Source organism: Pleuronectes platessa, chromosome 24, assembly GCF_947347685.1.
Source record: "Pleuronectes platessa chromosome 24, fPlePla1.1, whole genome shotgun sequence".
In the NCBI taxonomy this organism is placed as follows: domain Eukaryota; kingdom Metazoa; phylum Chordata; class Actinopteri; order Pleuronectiformes; family Pleuronectidae; genus Pleuronectes; species Pleuronectes platessa.
The window spans coordinates 7,225,340-7,240,748 of record NC_070649.1 but is presented as its reverse complement, the minus strand read 5'-3'; the positions used below and the strand labels follow the sequence as shown (position 1 = coordinate 7,240,748).

Genomic DNA, 15,409 nt, shown 5'->3' with positions numbered 1-15,409 from the left:
GACCCCCTTGAGTATCACGTTGCGAGTTGCTTCCCTGCCCTCACGCCTGTTTGCATCTGTTCCAGGAGCTCTTAAACCCTTTTTCATCCTGCAACACAAATGAGAGATTAAGTCTGTCATCCCCGGACCTCAGCCTGAAATCTGAAAACACGTCTTCATGCGTGTGTGCGCAGATGAGGACGTCTGCAAAATTTATAAGTACGTTTCTCATAGTTTTCTCCAAAATGCAACAAATTCCCTTTACCGCGCCCCCGACCGCACATTAAACAGCTCAATCAGCCGCCTGTGATAGATCGTGTGTTGAAAGGTGCCTCTTCAAGCATGAAGTAGACCCGGGTTGGCAGAGTGAGCCCGCCATTGGAGCGCTATTGTATCCTCACTCTGTCAGTCACTGTCTTCCTCCCTGTGTATTCTAATAGACCTTATCGGGGCGGCTTGAAGAGCACTCTGCAGCAACTGACAAGATAAACCTGAGATAGATCCCAGCGGCGGGGAGGTTTCACTGGCCAGGAGTTCATCTTTAGGCTTTTTTTAAAACTATCACACACACACACACACACACACACACTGGATTAAAACACAAAGAATAAGCATAATCAGGAGTAAACAAACAAAGAACCACAGGTGCACCTCACAAACAGATGGACGCACAGCAGCGAGCCCTGAAGTTGTGCACGGGTTTTATCACGTGCATGTGCTCGTACTGTACGTGTGCACGTGCAGGTGCATGCACACACACACGGTCAATACACTGTATTATTGTTATTGTTTTGCCGAGTGCATTCACGTCCCATTTCTGTGCCGTCCGTGTGGCTCGCGTGTTGCCAGTGTTGCTCTAAAAATAGCCCAGATTTTATTTAGATGTTAGAGAGAGAGAGAGAGAGGAGAGAGAGTGGGCTCTCAAACGAGTTGCCATAGCAACAGGCACGTTCAGGGGCCCTGCTTGTGAACGAAGGATGAAGGCATGATAGTGTAGGTCTCTATCTCTCCTTCCATCTCCCACTGTCTCCCTCCCCATCTCCATTCATGGTCTAGATTGCTTCATCGGGGTTACAGCTCATCAGAAAATGATCAACAAGCAACAGGTTACGCGTCCGAACCGCAGCACGAGGATTAATTACGTCTTGGAAACGCCAATGTGTGTTGTTGCCCTGCTCTTCTCCCTCTTGTTCATCACATCGATTGACTTTTCTCGCCATCCATCACCCTCGTTCTTTCTCCCCTTCACCGCCGCCTACACTGGCTCCTCTCATGTGCTCGGTTTGTTGGCGGCTGGCCACTAAAGTCAAGGTGCATCACCGCCGTCTACTGTATTGTCCCTCGATATCTAATAGCTTCTCCTGCTTCTTGGTTTCGGTCTAATGGCGAGTGGCCACCTACTGGGTTGGTTACACCGGCTCGCTCTGCTGCTGAGAGAGACACTGGAAGTGAGGGCGGATTGAGGAGGAACCCTGATTGGCTGATTGAAACATTCATTCATCCTCCCTGAGAACATCCACGCTTTAGGGTCGATAGGAGTGTTACTTTGTGAAGCCGTCAATCTGTGACCTGGTTGGTGTAGAGATGGGATATCGTGCACGCAAACACACACAAACACACACACACATTAGGAGGAGTTGAGCTAGAAGGGGAAATTGATGATCTGGGTAAACACCAAGTACACAGCACTAGAGTAGTTCATTTTCACTGAGGGCCTCTTTGCATTAGTGGTCAACGGAGCGATCCATCGCAAACACCACTGTGGCAGACTGGCTCTTGAGATAATGGACACACACACATTCACACACACACACACACACACTGGTCTGACATGCTTATCCATGCTTCCCAATCTAATGTACCAGATAACAGATAACACTGAAATGAATCGTTAATCTCATGTAAACACAGAAAATCCAACACAGCTTCGATTTGACTTTTCCGTTTATTGACCAAGGACCCGCAAGCCCGAAGTTTAGAAACCGCTGAGGTGGATAATCCCACCGCACGGGTCACCGGACCTGACTCGCAGGTACACGCTGCATCGGCTAAACCTTGAAACAGCGTCCTGCATTAAGGCCCCCCCCCCCCCTCCTTTCTTCAAACCCTGTTTTTGCCCCACAATGTGTGTGTCAGAGAAATCCACACGCAAAAGTGTTTGCGTGAAGAAAAAGAAACGTCCAAGCAGCCTCAGTGTACAATGGTACAGAAATGTTTTATTGCGAATGAAATACATTAAGATATTAAATTATCAGTGTTTGGTGTTGTTGTTTCATTTTCGGAGTCCGACCACGCCAGACATGTATGTAACACGGCAGTAAATAAAGCTGAAACACTGACTGCTCCTTTCTTGAATGTGTCGTGTCGCCTCAGTAGTATGTCTCCTGTTCAACCCAACCTAGAAAAACCAAAGGGGACAGAGTTAGGGACAGTTAGTTGTTGGGAAGTCTTACGTCACATTCGGGCTCTAAATCCCCAAAAGTCTTCAACTTTGCACTCAGGCTGCCGGGGGGTGATATCATCCCTCATGCTGCCTGGAGGCCGTTCCAAGAAATCGAGCAGATTGGAGAGCGTGAGCGAGTCACTTTTCTCATGAGAGGATGATATCATCCTTGAGGCCTTATAATAATCTCCCAGAGGAAAACATCAATGTGTTGGCTCCTGTATCGTTAAATGTACACAACATCCATTCAATCTATGAGGAATCACTGTGGTTCCAGTGTGAGGATGCTTAAATAATGAGATTTTGCAGCTTTTCTTCGGCCCTAAAGCTACATTTTATTTTTAGGGCAAAGAAAAATACTGGGCTTGAGTCGAAGTGAGGAAATTCAATGAGCACAGGGTTCAAAATAAATAGTTTTGGGGCCTCAAAAAGGAGGAGAATATCACTTGATCATATTTTGTTTTGACTCAAATTTAAAGCCTGAAACTGTAAAGTGTAAAATCAGTTTCGTAAAAACACAGGAGCTGTTTGAAAACTGGCAGTTGAGCTTGTTTTCTGTGTCTGACTGTAACACATTATTCACCATGGATAGGCAATGAGGTGTTCACTGATCTGTGCTGTGGGGCTCAGATGAAGCAGATACACACACACATACACACACACACACACACACACACTGCTGTATCAGAGCCAGCCCTACATGCAGGTTCTGCTCAACTCTGTGGGTGGAATGAGGCATGAACAATGGCAAGGTTGGGGGTTCCAATCCCACTGGGCCCTGCCGTCAGTCAAAGTTCACTGGTGTGTGTGTGTGTGTGGAGTAGGGAATTTGTGCTAGTAACACACACACATACACGCACGCACATAGACACGGGGGAACCAACAGTGCTCATGTTAAATGTGTTTACACCTGTATTTCCACTTCCCTACAACATTAAACAATCCTGTTTTCATCTGTTTGCTTCAACGGAAGATAAAAGAAACATGCGTGAAACAAAAGTAAAAACTGTGAGTGGAGTTCTTACCGCCTGGGTTGCGTCTGAGTATATATCTTCTGGCTTCATCGTACAGGAAGATGAGGAGGGAGTAGGGGAAGGCACAGAACCACCAGCATGGCCTAAAGTAGATGGAGAAAGAGAGAGAGTGAGTCACAACTTTTAATCTGACAAAAAGTACGAGAGTCCTCCTCCAGGCCTGTATGAGAGTTAGTGAGTAATACAGGTACGGAGAGTTTAATGTCATTCAATCAACTGAAGTTTCACTTAGAGCACATAAAAGGCTTTGGGAGAAGAACATTAAGCTTTGGGATTTAATTCAGAAGCTCGTCGGTGGCAAAATGAGGCCGAGCTGGGCCGTGGATGGATCCTGTGTTCGAAAGTGTACAAAAACAAAACAAATCGAGAAAGCAGCAGTCCTCTTTTCTAATCTATTCTTATTGGTTTATTTTACCTGTGTTAAACTACCCTGATATCATCTCTACACATGTTCAAATAAAAGCAGCGATCCTGAAAATCTAAAATATGCAACAACGTAGTTTAAAGGACCCGGGAAGTGGCGGATTTTTATGAATGAAAATCAGCAGTATGGATATACTTGATGAGAGTTTTTACTCACTTGAGGGGATACATTCTCAGGGCAACGTCCATGCCCGGGCAGTATGACAGGAAAGCTGCCAGAGCGGTTTCCTCAAACAGCCCAAAGATGAGGATGCGATTCCTGTGGAAGCAAAACAAAATAATTAAATCCCTGTCTGTACATTTAAATTTCCTTTTTGGGAAGTTTCTTTAAATGAGATTTGTGATTTTGATGATAGGTAGGTATTTTAGGTTGCCGTGTGTCCGTACCTCATTCCTTGTTGAATGATGGAGTTCCTCCTGGTCTTGCAGATGATCAGATCGGCCCACTGGACGACCACGATACTGGCGAAGAACGCCGTGTGGCAGGTGAACTCTACGATCTTTCTGCGCTCGTACGTCTGCGTTTACAGAAAGGAAAGTTACTTTGCCGCCCTGCCTCCTCCCTCGAAGTCCAAAGACACGGAAACATGACTGCCCATGAACCAGTACTGACCCATTGCTGTCCGTAGCTGTCTTCCAGGTCGTTTACGTATTTGTCGTCCCAGTCCATTCGGATCCCCAACAGGTCCATGGGGAGGAAACCGTTTTCAGCCAGGATGACGAAATATGTGAAGAAGCCAGCTGTGGCCTGCATCATACCTAACAGAGGAGACGAGCAATGTTTAACTTTGTGCTTCCAAAAGATACGAAATTCTAGTATTGTTGACGCGAAAATACACAGATTGTCGCGCTTTGTCGCCCTCTGCAGGAAGAAGCAGTGCACAGCAGCGGTAAAAGGTGGATTTATTACCCGACTCTCATTGAAAGGAAGTATCATTAGGTTTTCTTACCGATCTGTCCGTAGGCGATGCTGATGAGCCTCTCGTTCACCAGTTTGTCCGTTTTGGGGTTTCGGGGCTGTCTCTTCATGATGTCACTCTCAGCTTCTTCATAAGCCAGGGAGATGGCAGGGACCTGGGAGACGAGGGGGAAATACAAAATGAAGACCTCATGTTGTCAAGTCACGAGATGATCAGCTGTGTGCCCGGTCAAAGACCTCACCATGTCGGTTCCCAGGTCGATACAGAGGATGGTGACGGTTCCCAGGGGCAGAGGGATGTTGGCGATGATGAAGAGGAGGAAGGGTGAGATCTCGGGGATGTTACTGGTCAGGGTGTAGGCGATGGACTTCTTCAAGTTGTCGAAGATCAGACGACCTGAGGACGTAATTTAGAAGATTAATATCGGGAGGGAAGAGATAAAAAAGATTGAGCCGGTGATGCTGTTGTGTCGGTCTTACCTTCTTCCACGCCGGTAACGATGGAGGCAAAGTTGTCGTCCAGCAGGATCATGTCCGCGGCCTGCTTGGAGACGTCAGAACCAGCGATGCCCATGGCGACGCCGATGTCGGCCTTCTTCAGCGCAGGAGAGTCGTTCACACCATCACCTGTCACGGCCACGATGGCGCCCTGCGGAGAAGAGAAACCAGCGTTGGTCCCACATTTCAGGAAAACAACACAAGACATTTCTGAAAGCTTTTGATCCCTGCGTCTTCAATACCTGTCTCTGGCAACCCTCCACAATAATCAGCTTCTGCTGAGGCGAGGTTCTGGCAAAGACGATCTCAGTGTGGTACTTCAGGATATCGTCGAGGTGCTCCTCGGTCATGTCTTTCAGCTCGCCGCCGTGCACCACGCAGGCCTTGGCATCCCTGGGGAGGGGGGGGGAATCAAAGCAAGGGGTTAGGACAACATCCTTTCTCTGAGAGGAAAAAGAAAATCAAGGGGAATGGGGTTACGTGAGAAAACAGGAAATTCCACAGGACATTAAAAGGAAAATTAACGCATCCTCAGCAGAAAGCATGACCTGCAGAAAACAAGTCATGATTGATGATTTAACACGGCCATGATACAGGCTTTTGTTTACACTTTCCAGACGGGGGACATCTCTCATCAATTACAAACAGTGTCAGTCCTCGGGCCCTAATTCCCTGCATGACGATGTGTGATCTTTTCAAAGTTTAAAAGGGATCCGAACACACAGACTGAAGTTGCTTGGGTAGGAACAGTAAAGTCACAAGCTCAGAGCTCTAACTAGATTAATTTGTCTGCAGTGCATTAACAGTGAAAGCCTTTTTGGCTGAATCGTCTGCAGGGCCTTGTTAGCCATCTCTGATTGAATCTTGCATGATTGGCTCTGGCAATCGGGTGGAAAATTGCCGGCTGTGCCACATGTACAGGGAAGATGTCGTGAAACTGGACGAGAGCACACACCTGGGGTTGACCTCTGACACGGGGACGTTCAGGCGGGCAGCGATGTCCTCAACGGTCTCGTTGCCTTCAGAAATGATACCCACACCTTTAGCAATAGCCTTGGCTGTGATTGGATGGTCACCTGTTACCATGATAACCTGATGGGAGGTGGAGGGAAGAGAAAACATTTTGTAAACTTAAGAAAACCATTTCTTCTTTGCTGTGCTTGACAGTCGAATGGAGACGGATTCACACCTTGATTCCGGCGCTCCTGCATTTGCCGACGGCGTCAGGCACGGCGGCACGTGGAGGATCGATCATGGACATGAGGCCGATGAAGCACAGCTTCTCAGTGGGGAAGTTCACTTCCTCGGTGTCGAATGCAAAGCCGTCTGGGAACTGGTCATCGGACAGGCTGTAGTGGCAGAAACCTGGAGAAGGCAACAGGAAGAAAACGGGTTAGCACATCTGTTTAACTCATCAGAGATGGACGGATACAGCTTTAGAATGGAGCGGTGTCTTACCCAGAACTCTCTCTCCGAGTCCTCCAAGCTCCACGTAAGCGTTCTGGAAAGCGTCCTTCATCTCGTCGTCCAGATCCTGCTCCTTGCCTTGGATCATGATGGTGGAGCAGCGGTCCAGAATCCTCTCCGGGGCGCCTTTCATCACCAGCAGGTGGTTGGTCTCTCCGGGAGTGTTGTTCTTGTGGATGGAAAGCTGCGGGACAAGAAGAAGGTTTAATTCGAATTTCTCTTTTTTACTTTCAGTTGTTGTTTCACCTGCAGTGGGAACCGCGTGGCCTGCTCACCTGGTACTTGTTGGTGGAGTTGAAGGGGATCTCAGAGACCTTGTTGTATTTGTCTCTCATGCCGCCGACGGATCCGCAGCACAGTTCGATACACTTGAGCAAGGCAGCTTCTGAGGCGTCACCGGCCACATCTCTCTGTCGATTGAGGGAAAAACTGTTAGATAAGCAACTCCACTCCTCAAGAGGATCCTTTTTAGTTGAATAAAAAAAAGCTCAGAACGCCTAATTTATTTCTCCCCTCGACTGAAACAGAAATATATTTGCCAGTACTCATTAAGAAATAAATCAATGGGTCTGTCGGGCCACTTCCTTTATATTTCATAAAAGGGCTTTAATTAATTTGAGAGCTTTTTATAAAGATTTGTGGAGCTGTTTGTCCGCGTTTGTATTTTTTTGTCAGATGCCAAAACTTCCCTGCCAATCCACGATGCCAAGACACCTCCCACACACTCCCTGCAGTTCATGTTTCACCTAGCAACAGTGTTCATTGCAACATGATGTTTTAAGAAAGAGAAAATATTCCATGAGGAACGAGGGCAAACTCCTCACTTGTTTACAACCTGGACTAAGACATGGTGTTATACCGAGAGCCCAAGTTAATGAACTGGCAGAACCAGAGCGTGTTTGGCAACTGGGAAGATCCGATCAATATATCTCACCTTCAGGATGGGAACGCTGCCCTGCTCGGCCAGGAAGACGGCGCGGTTGCAGAGTCCGGCGATTCTGGCGAGGGCGGCCCAGGTGGCCGAGCTCCTGTCGAAGGAGGCGCCGCTCTGGTTCTCCGTGGTGTCGGCCTCGTGGATCTGGTTGTCGAACCACATGTGGGCCACGGTCATCCTGTTCTGGGTCAGGGTGCCGGTTTTGTCGGAGCAGATGGTGGAGGTGGAGCCCAGGGTCTCGACGGCTTCCAGGTTCTTCACCAGGCAGTTCTTCTTGGCCATACGCTTCGCAGTCAGGGTCAGACACACCTAGAGAAGGGATTGCTCGGGTTAGTCGAGGAGCTGAGTCACCTTTTGGATCCGTTTAATAGCCAAGAAACAGCAGGACTCACAGTGACGGTGGCCAAGAGACCTTCTGGCACGTTGGCGACGATGATACCGATGAGGAAGATGACGGCCTCCAGCCAGCCATACCCGAGGATGAGGGAGAGGACGAAGAAGGAAACACCGAGGAAGACAGCCACGCCGGTGATGATGTGGATGAAGTGCTCGATCTCCTTAGCGATGGGTGTTTTGCCGCCATCCAGACTTGAAGCCAGGGTTGCGATACGTCCCATGACGGTATGGTCTCCGGTGTTGATGACGATTCCTTTGGCGGTACCTACAAAGACATTTTAGAAGTTAGACACGAGAAATCTGAGAGAGCTTTTGCAACTGTTCTCTATAGTTTGGGAAACATGTCACCACCTTAAAACTGTTAATAAATCCCTTTCATCGCTGTGATATTGACGTCAACAAAAGTTGTGTACCTTCAACACAGTTGGTGGAGAAGAAAGCAATGTTCCTTGTTTCCAGCGGGTTGTCGTTGGAGAAGTCAGGAGTACGGGTCTGTGGCTCCGATTCACCAGTCAGAGAGGAGTTATCCACCTGGAGGCACAATAATACAAGAATGAGATATTTTGAAGACAGTCTGTGAAGAAGACACAAGAAAAAATGCCTGAAGATAGAAAATTAGAATAAATCGCATTAAAATCCATTTGAGAGTAAATGCTTTATTTTCCATCACATGTTCACACCTTGCAGCCGTGGGCGCTGACGATTCGCAGATCAGCGGGAATCCGGTCGCCGCCTTTCACCTCCACCAAATCCCCGACCACCACCTCCTCGGCGTTGATGCTTTGCTTCTCACCATCGCGGATGACCAGGGCTTGCTACACCACCAAAGGTAAAATATGTGTTTTTAGGTTTTCTTTGTAATCACAGAAGAAGAAAAAAAAAAAGGATTGTGGGAAAATATCTCAGCAAAATTAGCTGGCCAGTATAAAAACTCACCTGTGGGACCAGGTTCTTAAAGGAGTCCATGATCTTGGAGCTCTTGGCCTCTTGGTAGTAGGAGAAGCAGCCGGTGATGATGACGACAGCGGAGAGCACAACACCCAGGTACAACTGCAGGGAGGGAGCAAAAGGTTGTTAGTTCATCTGTGGAGGGACGAGAAGAGATTTGAACACATCACCGGCGAGAGCTTCCTTACGTTGTCGTTCATGGGTTCGTCTTCTGAGGCGGCCTGGATGCCGTAAGCGAGGAAGCAGAGCATGGCGCCGATCCACAGCAGCATGGAGAAACCACCGAACAGCTGGAAACCAAGGAGATAAAATAACATTTAACGTTTTGCACATTTTCCGGTTTGAGCTTCAACAAAGAATCTGAACATTCGTCATATCTTCTATGTTTTGCTTGGCTTATATTCGCGACTTTTACCTGTTTACAGAATTTAACCCATTCTGGCGTGGTGGGAGGAGGCGTGAGGGCGTTGGGGCCGTCGCGGAGCAGGATCTCTTTTGCTCTGATGCAGGAAAGACCCTAAAAAAAGAGACCGGAAAAGGAAAACGTTAAGCTGTGCATGCTGACTAACACCGGCCTCTGAGGTATATACCGAGTGGGGATATCAGTAACTGCATCCCCCTGGCGCACGTGTTGCCTGTGTAAACTGAGGAGAAACCTGAAAATCCAGTTTTGGCCTTGGAACTTGTTTAGTGGGAGAGGGACAAAGCTGAGCGGCAGGTTTCCTGCAGTCGCTGTGAACGAGTTCAGCGCTCAGGCCTCAGGAGGACGTGGGTTAGACAAAATAAACCACATCCACCAAAAAGAGAAATGTTTCCAGCCTCCTCTGTTTAATGACACAGTAGGAAACAAAGCCTGTGATAGCACTGGGAGACAGGACGGTTCGGCAATCAGCGAACAGCGTGTACACCAACAAGGTCAAGGCCATGTTTCTCTTTTGGAACGGTAGCAGAAGTGGAAAAGTGGGTTTTTCTCGCTGGTATCGCCTCTCAGACCTGTGCTCTGTTTGAATGCAGCCTTTGTTTTTTACGAGGGGGGGGCGGGGGCATACTCATACGGGTCAGATTTCAGCAGATAATCAGAATCAGTCAAGCTTTTGGCCGCTGTGGGGTTGTGTGACGGGACTGTGTGTGTGTGTGCGTCCTTGATGAAGACTGGGCACGAAGCATGAAGGGAACATTTTGTGACTGAAGCGACTGAATTTACTTTGTTTGATACATATTAACACTTTTAAATGTCATTTTGCTGCATAGTAAGGACCAAAAACACATTTCTGAGAAATTGTGCTGGTGGGGAGGCAGATGGCTTTGAGAGACGAGTGATACAAATCAGTTGATATGAGCTTTTCACAGACATCTTTTATTTTACAGAATTAATAATATAGAAAATAGGTAAATATAGCTTATATTTTACAAAAAGATCTGTTTATATTCGTTGACTGATACACAAAGATATTCCCCTTGTCACCTTTGGGGATTATCTCCCTGTGTGACATCATCCACAGCAGATAGAACAATAACTCCAGTGAGTCACAATGACGGGCTCTCACATACACGCACACACACAGGATCAAAAACAAATATACACATATGCAGATTGCTCACCCGGGTTAGATCAGTTCCATATTTCCTGTGAAGTTCATCGAAGGTTAACTTGTGATCATCCTACGGAGAGAGAGAGAAGGAGAGAGAGACAATTAATACTAATCCCAAAGTAATTTTAGAACCACACGCATTATCTCCTTCGAGGTTTCAAACATGCCCCGTCATGTCGGACCCAGGGGGAAATAGAGATGACATGACAGAAATCCGCCGTCTGATCAGGATTATTATTGAGCGCTGCTTCCAGATCAGCCAAACAGACGTTTGAGTGAAACTAGTCTGGGACCCAAACACAACAGGCTCGGCCGACGCCAGCCGTCGCATGGACTCATCCAAGCAGTCGGTTTGCTGTGAGCAAACAGCACAATCAATGCCCACCTACTGACACACCGGTGTTTGCTTTACAGGAGTGGAGGTTGCATCAACATCGGTGTCATTAAATGGAGGATTTTTTTAATCTCCTAAATGGTCAATTTGGAGTGGTTTTCTTTTCTTTTCCACCCCAGTAGAAACATCTCTTTTGTTTTGAACTGAAAGAGCGGGGGAACATGGATCTGCATGTGAAGAAGAGGAGAGAATCTGACACATCCCTGTGCCTACACAGACTTTTCTGAATAACGCCCACAGCCGGTGAGTGAGAACATTCATCCAATATCATTTGGATGATCTGCTGATGATAATATCTGACTCCCACCCTCCTTTTTTTTTAAAGTGTGGAACAACAAAAGTATTGTAGTGAAATCTTTAGTTAAATAAGCCCCCACTGGTTTCTGTGGTGAAGACTTGACAGTTTTATCTTGTGAGTCATGGCTACTTGCTGATATTAGAAAATAGTGACTGTCTAAATGAATGAGGGAATGTATAAACACATAAAGTATCAGTTCACAGTGTCCCATTAGATCTCGCTATCAAGTACAAGTTCACTCCGACCCTATTTAAGTTTAATGTCCCATCCTCCACTGTGTTTATACATAGATACTGTGTGAAGTCAGACTGTTGAAAATGCAAAGTCCTCGGCTATTAGCGGGTGAATTGAATCCCTTTGCGTTTCTATGCACTATTTACAGCCAGTGCAGAACATGGGTGTAACTTCACAGCTCCAGCCTGACACAGTTTTGCATTGTAACAAAGATAGCCCAGCGTTCCCGGGCCAAATGTGCCACGCATAGACGTCAGGTCTTCCATTCTTTTGAAGTCGGAACAGGAATTTCCTGCACTAGGCGCGACTCTCCGCCACCTTAGGAAGACCACACTCTCCTGGACCCAGAGTCTAAGATATGATATTCCAGACGTAAATCAGTGGAATGAAACGTTTGGACTTGGGCCCCATTGCTTCACGTCGCTATGGAAAGAGTTTCTATTGTCTTACAGTGGACTTTGAGGCCTCGGGTAATAGTAGGATGATACAACTGTGATGGTGCAATAATGATTAACATGTCTGCTTCGCTGGCTCCATAGAGACCCACCTACGCTACTGTTTGACTATCGGTTATTATCCTTTAACCACAGGTCAAACCTGTGGACGTTGAACGCAGGACAGTAAATCCCTCTTGACCCTTTTGGTCCCTCCCAAAGTCAAACTTCCTGAATATGTACGTTGCACTTAGGACAGCGGGGGGGGGGGGGGCCACATTAAAGACAGCGCCTGCTGTTAATTGCCGTCAATGATATGCTAAGTTGGCGAGGTTATGGCAGACAGGTGATACGGTTGCTATGGCATTGAGATGTCCTTCGGCGGCGGCAGGACTTTGAGAGCGAGTTGAGACATAGGCAGGACAATAATCATTAATACGTCAACTAGATGGGAGTTTTATTACCTAATAACCCGCAGCTCTCTGTGACCGGCGGAGTGACATTGGGCGGAAAGTAATTACAAAAATGGCTGCCGGGGCCGAATGGAACTGCTACTGTACTGTGATTGTAGATTTAAAAAAAAGTTAAATCAGACTAACAGCATCCGTGAAAAGCGAGTGACCTTGTGAAAGTGACTGAGTCGGGAAAAAAAAAATCACATATTACGAATATTTCGAATTGTTTTTAAATTATCAAATCAAATAGTTGTACATTTGATCAGGACTTGTTTATTAAAGTTTTGTTAGAGGTTGGATTTGAATGTGAGAACCGACTCTGGCTCCTTGGGATCTGACCTTGTCAAGGACACGATCCTACTGAGGTTTACGGGCGCCCTGTCTTTTGAAAGGACACTTTAGAGGTCGTACGACAAACTTCTCCCCACAAGGAAGGCCTTAAGCTACACTAGGAACCTTTAAATAAATGTTTTTGCTCTGTTTAAAATAGCACATGCACATTTCAACATAGAGTTCTGGTGTGGAAGTATTCGTCGGCCCTTTTTCGCTGACTTGAGGATGAAGCAAGGGCCTCGCTGACCTTGGGAAATGACCTTGTGATCACACTGAGACAAAAATGCTGACTCCAGTGGAAACTTGTTAACCACATATCTGCATGTGACACGTCAAACCGACCGAAAAAAACTGTCTGTAAAACTTCTTCATGCTCTGCAAACGTCTGGTGCATCCGGTCGAGCAAAGTCTGATTGTGCCTCGAAATAGAAATAAACTTGCTCTTCCAATTAAACTAAGCATCGGGGGAAAATACACGGCTGCAGAAAAATCTCTAGATCGTGAGTTTTCTCATATGATGACAAGAGAACCTCTGACCCCACATTTCAGCGCTGAGAGCCAGTCTAGCTCAGCGTGATTTAAACGTTAAGTACAGCTCTGAACTCCTTAATAACATGTGACTGCACATGCACTGATGCAAGCAGCAATCTTTAGGAAATGCAGGGCGGGCAGCACCATCTCATGTGACTCGCCGTGAGGTCAAAGCTGAGGTCTGTGTCCGTTGCGACCGTGTCATTGCTGTGACCAATGGCAGTGGCATACAGTGACCCACAGCATTAACTGAGCCTGAGTTATGTGAGTGTGAGAGCAAGCAGAATGGTAAAGCCGTGAATCTAGAACCTGCTGCTTTCGGTTTAAAACCTCCCACCAAGATCAAATCCAGTTTTGTTGTGTGCACTCACCAGGTCGACTTCTTTCTTCAGCTCGTCCATATCCTTCTTGTCCTTCTTGCCGCCCTTCTTGGCCTTTTTGGCCCCTTCGTCTGAGGTGGCCGCCAGTTTGTACTCATCTTTCCCTTTCTGCAGTGAAGAAAGTGAGACAAAATGAGTTCCTGGAGAAGACTGCGCGCACGAGGGGAAGCCTGCCCTGAAGCTTTCTCTTTGGCCGCGCCAGCGTCAAACATGTCGTAAAACATTCTAGGATTGTGAGCAAAGAATTCAACAGGTTTCCTGGAATTTCGAAGCTGAGGTACAAAGTACTTGGGGCAATCCACAGCTCTCCTGCCAAGCTTAACCAAGAGCTTGTGACCAAACCCTCAGCCCTCAGCTCCGAGCTGTGGGAAACTCATAAGCAGGCAAAAAAACATAACGACTCTGACTAGCAGAGGAAAACATGTGACAAAGCTGTAGTACTTACTCCCAGCCCCATGGTTGCAACTCAAGTCTGAGAGCCGTCAATTGTCCAATTGTCTTTTTAAATTGCAACTTTCCTACTCCGCCTCTCTCTCTCTCTCACTCACACACTCTCTCTCTCTCTCTCTCTCTCTCTCAGCCCAGCTGCGTCCTGTGTCTTCCGCACTCCCCAGTGCAGTGAAGATAGGTTGCCTCCCAGCAGATTACCTTTATATCCTCAACTGGCTCACCTGCCCTGAGAGGAGGAGTTTGGGAGAGAGCGAGAGAGGGAGAGAGAGACAGGGGTGGGGGGTGAAACTGGACGGGTGAGTAGTAGTGATGCTGGGGGTTGGGAGGGGGGGCCCTCCTGGGGGAGGGAGGTAATACCGGAGGAGGAGTGTGACAGAAAGGGGAGGGGTAGGTCTTGTCTCAACTTCCCTGTTTCTTTTTTCTTTTTTTTCTCTAACCACTTTCACCCTTGTTTCACGCTTAAGTCTTTAACTTCACACGCAACAGGTGGTTCGGATCAGACAAGTGAATCCCTGTGCGTGTGCTTCCTCTCCGTGCAGGAATGGAAAACACACAAAAAATGGGTCAGGACGGCGGAAGAGGCAATGACAAATAGAGATAAAGCTGGAAAGGTGAAAGTCCAGTTCTGCAGGTGACTTGTTTGCCAAAAGCTGCGAACGAGCTGCAGGCATTTGAATAACAAAGTGCGAACGAGGCAGAGACGTTAAAAAAGAGTGTGTGTGCCAGAGGAATGCAAAGGGAGGAATCCTCTCTGTCTGAGGTCAAAGCGTCTACTGAACTGAAAATGACCGAAAGAAAAACACGGTGTTATCGATTTTAAAAGAGATTTCACCTCGGGTAATGTCAAAAGAGCGGCGCTGGAATGTCTTACACAACGCTAAACCGCAGTGTTTTTTTTTGCATCATCCTGCTCTAACAATGAATGAGCTTAAAGAGGTCATTGGCCCCCACTTCTCGCAACTCCTGTTTGATTAATACACATTAATCGTCCGGGGAAAACATGAAAAATCCGATTTCAGGCCCCATGTGTGCCGGGCCTCTTGAGCGTGCAGGTTAGATTTGGGTTTCAGGTCTGAGCTCGGGCAAAGTTCAGTTGCTGCTGAGCCCTGGCATGGATACAAATACTTATTTAATTGGTGTTGCAGGAAGTGTTTGCCCAATTAAAAAGTTAGAGCCCATATAGTTGGGGACGGAGTCAGACAATGTCCTTGAAGACGAAATGTGCCCAATTTGACGTTGTATGTGTTTGTGCAAGAGGTCAAACGGC

General features: G+C 47.1%; 1 protein-coding gene across 1 annotated transcript; it reads right to left on the bottom strand.

The window, feature by feature from the left end:
- Nucleotides 1-2,175: 2,175 nt before the first annotated feature.
- LOC128430870 (sodium/potassium-transporting ATPase subunit alpha-1) lies at nt 2,176-14,449 on the bottom strand. The gene is made up of 23 exons (XM_053416972.1): nt 14,138-14,449; nt 13,684-13,800; nt 10,644-10,703; nt 9,457-9,558; nt 9,230-9,331; nt 9,030-9,143; nt 8,774-8,908; nt 8,507-8,624; nt 8,090-8,358; nt 7,698-8,006; nt 7,039-7,173; nt 6,755-6,947; nt 6,486-6,661; nt 6,252-6,388; nt 5,539-5,689; nt 5,279-5,447; nt 5,041-5,195; nt 4,830-4,953; nt 4,493-4,638; nt 4,267-4,397; nt 4,037-4,138; nt 3,448-3,539; nt 2,176-2,377 (listed from the first exon to the last, which is right to left on the bottom strand). The coding sequence occupies exons 1-23, from the start codon at nt 14,147-14,149 to the stop codon at nt 2,349-2,351; spliced, it is 3,078 nt and encodes a 1,025-aa protein (XP_053272947.1). The 5' UTR covers nt 14,150-14,449; the 3' UTR covers nt 2,176-2,348.
- Nucleotides 14,450-15,409: the final 960 nt, after the last annotated feature.

Bases quoted from the DNA above. Each gene is read 5' to 3' on its own strand.
- LOC128430870 (XM_053416972.1), bottom strand. The intron at 10,704-13,683 runs GTGAGTGCACAC...CTCTCTCCGTAG, and splicing joins TGAAGAAAGAAGTCGACCTG to GATGATCACAAGTTAACCTT. The intron at 8,007-8,089 runs GTGAGTCCTGCT...TCCCTTCTCTAG, and splicing joins GTCTCTTGGCCACCGTCACT to GTGTGTCTGACCCTGACTGC.